At 45.4% G+C, this 9,372-nt stretch overlaps 1 protein-coding gene across 2 annotated transcripts; it reads left to right on the top strand.

Moving 5' to 3' along the window:
- The first annotated feature begins 5,699 nt into the window (after positions 1 to 5,699).
- On the top strand, positions 5,700 to 7,964 carry LOC123050400 (uncharacterized). Of its 2 annotated transcripts, none has more exons than XM_044473204.1 (5): positions 5,700 to 5,881; positions 6,011 to 6,054; positions 6,193 to 6,283; positions 7,165 to 7,232; positions 7,327 to 7,964. In XM_044473204.1, the coding sequence occupies exons 1-5, from the start codon at positions 5,815 to 5,817 to the stop codon at positions 7,540 to 7,542; spliced, it is 486 nt and encodes a 161-aa protein (XP_044329139.1). In that variant the 5' UTR covers positions 5,700 to 5,814; the 3' UTR covers positions 7,543 to 7,964. The 2 variants fall into 2 exon arrangements, with proteins under 2 accessions (XP_044329139.1, XP_044329138.1); XM_044473203.1 differs by having other exon boundaries at positions 6,190 to 6,283.
- Positions 7,965 to 9,372: the final 1,408 nt, after the last annotated feature.

Raw genomic sequence — 9,372 nt, 5'->3', positions numbered from 1 at the left:
AAAGCAATGACGCTTTCTTCCTCCCTCGTCCGGCGTTGCACGATCTATGCATGCATCATTCCTTTTCGGCATGGAAGCTAAAACTAGCCCTGTCGACATGGGAAGAAAGATATATATTCTCCCTTCAGATTTGATGGATGGACCTTTTTGACTGCATGCATGGACAGTAACAAATAAAGTATTTTACTCATTAGGAAACCCATTTTGGCACATGCTCCTGCGTGCCAAATGGATTGTACAAATGTCAAAAAACATTGAAAAAAATATATGTTCATTGTCACCCCCAAATGGTACCTGTAAAATTGAAGCATTTTGGCCTATGCAAAAAACAAAAGTAAAACGCCAAATGTTACCTTTTTTTGTGAAACCCAAATGTTACCTTCAAATGGTACACTTAATATGCAAAAAAAATAAAATATGTTCATTGTCACCAACGAAGCACTGCTAACATGAACATCTACCAAAAATATCAGAATTGTAGTGGCCGTTCGATGGTCTAGGAAGCTTGATGTAATTTCTATTAGTACATTTATAAGATGCTTTGTATCTCTGATGAACTTTTATAACAGATTGTAATCTTTTTTGAGAAAAAAAGCGACGGCATGTTGTAGTACGTGCGTGCTCCGTCTGAGTTTACGCGTACTGCGCCACCTTTCGTGCCTGGGGCCTGGCTTTGAACACAGGGCATCTGGTCAAAGCTGGCGCCGCGCGGCGAGATCCTCCACTCAGCCGCGCCCCCCTGGCGCAGGAGAGCTTTGATGAGCCTAGCTATATGATACACTACGCCTACGTACATGATGCATGGCCCGGCCGGCCCCGTGGCCAAGTTCCAACGCCCCCCAAACTCCCACGCCCACCTGCGCCCGGGCACCTGGCTGGCCATGCACCTACCCTACCTCCCAATTATCTGGACTGGCTTCTACTCTTACAGTACGCCCAACATGTCTTAAGATAAGCAGCGCGATATGATCATCATCATCAGGGAGGGGACAGGGGGGCCTTGCACACGCCAAGAGCTAGCAAAACTAGTGCAAGCTAGCCACTGCTCGTACGGCCTTGTACAGTTCAGGCCCAACATTATTCCCTCCTCCTCCTTGTGCGTTACGGCGGCCGAACAACTAAGCCTGGCCTCAAAAGGATACATGATCTCCGATGTATGCCCGGCCACAGGAACAAGATCTAGTGTGCGCAATATTCTACACTGGTGAAAGCTTTTGATGCACTACTAGGTGGGTTTAGCTGGTTTTAAATTGGTGCTCCTAGGTTAGCACGTAGTGGAAATTGATCCCTACCTTCATCAAAAACAAAAGAAAAATTGATCCCTTGCATGCATGCATGGATGCTCTTGCCCGAGAGACATGGGGTGGTGCCGACGGGTAATCACGGGCCGGGCGGTACGTACAGTGGCGGGGGTAGTACGTAGCAGGCATATGTTCGGCGTATCCACGGCATTGACTCCGTTGGAACTCGGGAGATTTCTCCCGGGGACAAGACAAACTCGTTCAAACCTACGTACGTTCGCCGCTCGCAAATTTTTTCAGCTTCTTCGGGTGCGTGCAGTACAATGCCGTACCATAGGATCGGCATGCTGTTGCGGTTTGTGTGGACAAACACCACTTGTCCATCGACCATGGGGGGCAAATGCATGGAGGGAAGCGTGGAACTATCATGGCAAGTAGTTCGATCCGATTCTTATTGACCGGGGAGCCGATCAAAATTTAGAGGCCTCCACATGCCACTCGGGCATCGACCCATCTTTTTTTATTAACATTAAGAAAAAAGAATATAACTAAAATGGAATTGGCAATATAATTTTTAGAGACTTTTGAAACAAAAAAAGGGGGAGGGGGGGGGGGGGGGGGGGGGGGGGAGGGGGTTGCAACCGTAAATAACAAAGATTAGTTACACACAAGACATATTTTTCTTTCTCACTTCCTCTACAAACCAAAGGGTATTGATAATTAACCATTTTCGGCACTACCGCCAAAGGACTCGCCATGGAAAAGGGAGAAGGAGGAAGAAGCACACTTGAAGAGCGCAGTACAATGGGGAGTATATACTTCAATAACAATTTGAGTTAATTAAATTTTTGGCCAACAAGTTAACTAATGAGATTTTTTGAACTACCTATGGTTTTTCTAGATCTAAGTCGTCTGAGATGTAGATCTAAGGACAATTTGGCAAAACGCAATTGGACAGGATCTCGAAGATGTAGCTTCTATGATCATGATGGATCTATCAAACACCTCTTTCTTGATTGCCCAATGGCCAAAATTTTATGGCGGTCTGTCCATACAACGTTTAACATTTCTCCTCCAAATAGCATTCACACGTTATTTGGGACGTGGCTAAATGGAGTTGAGACAGAAACAACGAAACATATCCGTGTAGGAGTATGTGCTTTATTATGGGCTATATGAAACTACAGGAACGATTTGGTATTTAACAGAACAACACATATTTATTTCTTGCAGGTTATCCGGGCCACTACATTGATCCGTATGAGGTCGCTACTCACTTCGATGGATTCCAGGGAGCGTATGGCTACTGGGTCTATCTGTTGGGAGACGGTAGCGCGAGCTATCTTTAACCGGTTTGGATGGCGGTCATGTAATAGGATAGGTGTTTAGTTTCCTGTCTATCTTTATTCCGCCGGTTGTGGCTATCCCGTTTCCATGTTTTTAGCTCTATGTGAGCATTTTTGCTTTTTGAGACCTGGAGACTTTGTTGAACTGTTTGCTTATTAATAAATTGGCCGCATGCATCGATCTGATGCAGAGCCCGGGGGATAACCTCCTTTCGAAGAAAAAAAAGTCGTCTGAGATGTTCTTATGTCTAAGCCAATGGTGCTCTGCACTGAGATTTTCTTATGGTTGTAGTGAATCAAGATTAGACCAAATGGCTAGCACCATCAAACCTAAACTTACAAAAATCTTGCAGGGATTGGGTCTTTTTTGGACGGCCTATTTGCTATCCATGACAATATGCCAAACTTCTGAGTTATTACTTCCTCCCTTTGGGTTTACAACTTCTGTATAAAAAATACACCAAGCCATCCTTGATTTTCAATATAACCACACAAATTTGACTTTATTTAGTTACGTTGAGGCCCATGCTCTAATTGATTTAGTGTTGCATACATTGAGATGACACTGTGCTAATTAAACACAATTTAACAAAAAAAATATGAAGTTTTGGGAAAGCAAGGTCGTATGAAGGCCTTGTATTTGCATTTTGCTTTGTAATAAAATAGTTAGGAACCGGTATAGGGCATTCCTCGGATATGCTTGGGCTGGTTCTTGATGGTGAAAACCTATAATCTTGTCTTTGGAGGTTGGATCCAGGGACGACGGTGCTTGATTGTCGCTCCCTTCCTGAGGGCATTGTTGTTGAAGAATGTCGTTGTCCTTGTGCTGTCATGAGATGGTTGGTGTGGATATGACCATATATGTAGCTTGTTGACCACGGATTTGATCGCTTCAATTTTTTTCTTTTTCCGCAATTAGGCATAGCTTTGGTCTTATATGACTTTGCTATTTGTCAGCGTGTTTTTGTGTGTATGCATGTTGATGTTGGTTGTGTGCATCCTAACTATGCAGAGGATGATTTATGTGCTCATTCTGTCTGTATCCTCTTAATGCTTCATTTTGAGTCAATAAAATTCACCGTTTGTCGAAAAAATTGATTCGGTGTTGCATGCATTGAGCTGAATGTGCTAATTAAAGACAATTAACAAGAAATAAATGAAGTTTCTGGAAAGCAGGCCGTATGAGGGCCTTGTATTACATTTTATTTTGTAAAGATTTAGTTAGGGACCTTGTAAGGGCACTCACAATGATTGTCTCTTAGCACAATTTCATAGGTAAAATATTGATGTGCCACAATATTTAAAGAAGGGAGTGGGGTAGGGCGATTCGGCTCTCGAGCTCATCTGCTCCCTTGGGAGAACAGTAATTCAAAAAAAAAATACTAGATTTTTTTTCTTCAGAAAATCTGTTTTTTGGGCATAGAAGATGTTCGAGAGCGTGATTTCCGTGCCAAATTTAGTGATATTTGTACATGTAAGGCCCTGTTTGTTTGGGCTGTTGCTTCTACTTTTGCAACGCTTTTACTTTGACAAAAAAAGCCACAAAAGCTTCTAAATAAGGGCTTCTTCTTCGGCTTTTGGCTTATGAATCAATATTGTTATATGATGGTATAATCCAAAAGCCAAAGTAAAAAGCACCTATTTAGGAGCTTTTTTTGGCTTTTTTGTCAAAGTGTAAAAAGCTGCAAAAGCAGAAGTAAAAAACCCAACCAAACAGGGCCTAAGTAGCTCTCAACAAATTTTTTTTTAACAAAAATTAGGGTCTGTGAGAAAGTTTATTGTTCACGCACTGTTCGGACCGATTTTCTCTCTTTTTTGCCACGAGCTCCTCGGATGTACGAACACAATGAAATTTTTCCCGGACATCACGCACTCGAACATCTTCCATGACAAAAGAATTCAATTTTTTTTTGAACTTTTCTAGTATTTTCTTTAATTTACTGTTCACTTGGAGCAGATGAGCCTCGGATCAGAAATGAATATTCGGAAGGAGAGTTGTATGTAACTCATGTGCAGATACAACTCTTACCTCTTTTCACCATGCAATACAATTACCGTGTGACCTCTCTCCCTATGTTTCTGTCTTTCCCTTCCGTCCACAATTAGGCTATAATATTTAGATGCAAACATGATATCTAAATCGGTTAAATGTATTATCACTTACATACAACATCTAAGAGATAATGCATTGGGGTAGTTGTCTCTAAATTGTTTCCACCACCTAGGATGATGCGTTAAGAGCCATTGCATTGAGAGCACCCTAAACACAGAAGGATGGGGTAATAAATAGGCAAAGCTTCGCCTATATACTAGAAAATAGGCCACTTGGCAAAATCTTTTACTCTTCTATAGTTGTGATTGTCTTGTTTTCATTTTGTTCTACAATACTTTGTCATAATTTATGCTACATCAACAAGATCCATCTGCTTCAATTTTCATATTAATTGTGTCTTGATCAGATTGATGTGCATATAATTTGAACTGTATTAAAGTTTATGCCCTCTGTGGTAATCAAGTAATCACAGCTGAACAATTCATATAGTAAATCTGTTTTGATATGAGTAAATCTAGAGTAAAAGGAGGAGAAAGTCACAATCTTATGAAGAGAAAAGCCAAAAGTTGAAAGATGATATGAGCAGTAGCACCTTGGCTGCTTCTTAGCACAATTATTAACAGATGATACTACAACCAAACTTGCAAGAGGTTGGGACCATGCTGCCACTCCTGGTAAGCCTCAGCAGTTCCAGATTGAGTTTGAAGGCTTGAAGCACTTAAAAAGGGCAATCCTGTATAAATTATAACCGAATCAGGTTAGGACAAACGCAAAGAGGTAAATTAAAACAGGTACCAAAGTTTTGGGGAACACACCTTCCTTAAAAAGTGACAGCCCAACCAAAGCACAGGATACAGAAATGGCTTAAAGAACAATCACCAACACCAAGGTTCGCGGCATTTCTAATTGTTTTTTCATAAGATCACTTTAATTAATTTGTGAGTTTGACATGCCAGTACAGTGTGGTCAGTGAGTGGATCTGGGAGAGGAGACCCTCAGGCCCCTGCCTGTCTATAAATACATGCTCCTGAGGCCAGTTCTTCTTAGGCATTGCTTCCATTCTCCTTCACCTGCTCCACCACCCATATATTTAGCACCAGCACTAGCATCTCCCACCGGGCCATCACTTGTACTACCTCAGGAAACCCAGCTCATTTGGATCAACATACAGATCATGAGGTCTTCACTGATGGTCCTGGCTTCTCTTCTCCTTCTCCTGGTTCTGGCTACAACAGCACATGGTATGCTCCATGCATGGCTGGCTGCCCACTCTTGTCTATTTCGCTCTTGCATTTGGTGGCTCTTTTGGGGGTGCCGCATATTCTGGATCAGTGCTCACTGGAATGAAACTCCTTTCTTTGGAAATGCAGGGATTCGGCTGGACAGGCACCTGCATGAGGCACTCGGCAACAAGGTCAGTACCATGTACCCTGTATAGGATCAGTGATCCTGATTCCTGATCCAGGCAGTTCTTCCTGCATGAAACTGAATCTGAAACGATTTTTGGCAAATTTTGCTCATCTCTTCTCCGCTTCTCTTGTGTATCCAGCAGGAACAACTGGCCGGGCAGCCACAAAAATCCAATGACGCCGCTGATTCTACCGGCAGCAGCAAGCCCTGCACGTCGGATGGGAATTGCTCAGGTACAGCAATGGAGCAGACGCCTCATACTGCCATTGTTGTGAAGGATAGAGACCACAACCAAGTGGTGGCTAGTGCGTTCGCGCGGCCCGCCGTACCAAAGTTCCACGAAGATTACTACGGGCCGGGCGGCCATGAACCTAATCACCACTAAGCCGCTCGCTCGCTGAATTGAATATCCACCCCCACCTCCCTTTGCAGGGCGCAGCAGCTTACTGAGCCTAATTACCTTCGTGTGGTAGCAGTACCAGTTCAGCTGTCCTAAACACTATCCTAATGCTGCTGCGTACGTCTTGGTTTGGAGCTTGGGTGATGTAAAAGGAGAAGCATTAGCTAATGTTGTGTACCTGAAAACCTGAGTTTTTAGCTCTCTGCATGCATCGTCGGTTTGGTTTTCACCCGCGCGCTACCGTTGTGATCCCAAGTTCCCAGCATGTTCCTCTCTTTCTGTGGATGCATTTGCATGCAGTGGCGTTTGTGCGTGGCCCATAGTTCCATTTCTGGTTCTGAGCAGCAACGGTACTACTATAGCACACACATGTCACATGCATGTCAGGATATAGTAAAACAAATGCAGTGAGTTAAAAAAAAGGCACAGTAAAAGTCTTTTTGTAGTAATAGAAGAAACTCATAACCACTCTAGTCACCGGCCACGCATTGACAATTCGTATTTTTTTGTTTTGAGGGGAACAATTCGGTTTTCGGACCATGTACAGTAGACACGGCGCTGTAGATCGTAGCTAGATTTCGTATAATACCACGTTAAAAGCACGTTGCAGCGTTTAAAGGTTAAAAGCACGTAGCATATTTTAGCTTCCTTGAGTTGTGGCAGCTAGCAGCCTTAATCTAAATCTAACAGGGAGGGTCTCTTTGGTGCGTGCAGGAAAGGCGAAAAAGCCACCGTCGCCGCACACTCACGCCGAACCGGAAGAGGCATCAGCCAAGCATCAGGTCAGTGCAGTCGCAGGTCGCAGCGCACGCATTCCTTTCTTTTCCCCCCGGATTTTCGGGCTCTGACCGGAATGGCTAATGCGTCTGTTTTCAGATACCCCCGAAGAGGAAGGACGGTCACGCTCAGGTGACCAGCCACGGCGAGCAGGAGGAAGCGCCGTTGCCACGGCAACCGCAGCAGAAGACATGGTCGCGCCGGACGCTGCCGCGGCGGCCAAAACAGCAGGAGACGAGGACGTACCCGGACCTGATCGACATCGCCGGGATGGACTACTCGCCGGCCGCCAGAAAGCCTCCCATCCACAACTGAATCTAACGAGGGCACACGGATCGATCGATATATTGGAGCTGAAGTACCTAGTTTATTATTATAGTAGATTACCAGTACGCGGCTACTGGTTTATTAGTTTTGTGGAGCTACTATTAGCTTATGGATCCTCATGGAATAGAATAGTGCGGTACAGCTAATTGATCAAGTGTGGTGACTGATATATATTACTCGTATGATGCTACGGGACAGAGACAGCGTCGCCGGAATCGCTGCGCCTTTTGTGAAGACTCAAGACGATCGTCCTACTGGCAGTACACACCAAAACTTGGCGTTTCCCTCTCGAGTTTCCCGCGATTTGTAGTAGTAACATGCATGCATGCATGCCCGTGTATGTAAAATAGCACCGCCGTTTTGACCACTGGTTATACTATATAGCTTCGCTGTGAGAATGTGAGATCGACGCCGGCCGATTTCATTTATGTGCATGTGACACATCGAACAGATTGATTAATGGTAATGGAGTGTGTTCCACTTAACGAGCTAGTCCATTTGTCCGATTAGTTAAGAGCTGGTCGGTGAGAGACACGGTAAGGAGAGGTTCGGCACATGCAGTGTGTGCGACTGTACTGTTGTCTGTGCATGCAGCCCGGTGGTTAACGCTGTCACAGCTGCGTAATGGGCGCATGTTTAGTGCATGCAGTGGCGCCGCGCCGGTACCGTGGACCCACCATGCATGCATGCATGGCCGATGGCCGGACCTGGCACGCGTTGCTGTCGTGCGTTCGCGACGGACACGCCGTCGCTTTCCGGCGACGCCAGAGCGCGACTGAGCCTCGACAGGAGGAGGGCAGGCAGCGTCCATGCACATGGCCGTGTTCCTGCGCCGCTGCACGGAGCCAGAGCCACCCCGCCCGGCCCGCCGAGATGGCGATCGATGTGGGCTACGGCGTGGGATAGATATAGATCAGCGCGCGTAGTCGCATGCATGGCACCGGCACTGCATCGACGGTGGACTGGGCCGAACGACGGATGCGGCGCCGGCCGGCAGGCTTGACTTGTGTTGCACTCAACGGAGCTAAGGCACCGTTGTATATGGTGCTTGTCAGAATGTCAACCTTGTCATGCATGCATGCATGTCAGCGTACGCGCCGGCCGGCATGCCCATCCGTGCATGACTCGGTGACTCCATTAATGGTGGTCGTCTACTCGTCAAGCGTTGGAACTTGGAGGCCACGCCCATGTAAATAATAATAATCATATAAAAGAACGGTAGAAGTAAACGGCGACACAGAGCATGTATTCTGATGCACGTACCACTGTAAAACTTCTGAATCCTGGTGTGTACGTTCACTTCTCCTCGAGACGACAGAGGGAGGAGGGAGTGGTTGTGCCTTCACTTCTCTTCTCCATCGGTCATGCACGCATGCCTTGGGATGTGTACTTCCTAGCAGACGTACGTTGAAGATGCACGTATAGTAGTACCGTTACGTTGTTTGGTTCTGACGAGATCGTTTTGTTTAGTGATTCCTGTGCTTGATTTTGTATGTGTGGCTCCATGCGTGCTGACAAGCACCTGACGCTCTTGATGATATCGCCTGCCTGCGTGCCGCTCTGATCGATCGGAAACGAACTATGCTGCACCTCGTATGGAACGAAACGGATGTATGCATGTTTTCACTGTCCAGTGGACTATTAGAGGCTGGTTAATAATATAGACAGTTCCTATAGTAAGTTGTCATGTCATTTATAGCCAATCTAATGGCCAATACGTATAATAGTTAGCTATAACAAGTACTACTTTATGAACATATGACCCACCTTCCACTCTCTCGAACCTTCTTGGAGCTCGTGTTACAGCCGGCTGCAAGT

This window comes from Triticum aestivum, chromosome 2D (assembly GCF_018294505.1).
Source record: "Triticum aestivum cultivar Chinese Spring chromosome 2D, IWGSC CS RefSeq v2.1, whole genome shotgun sequence".
NCBI classification, from domain to species: domain Eukaryota; kingdom Viridiplantae; phylum Streptophyta; class Magnoliopsida; order Poales; family Poaceae; genus Triticum; species Triticum aestivum.
The sequence above is the reverse complement of the archived record's forward strand: the minus strand, read 5'-3'. Positions and strand labels throughout refer to the sequence as shown.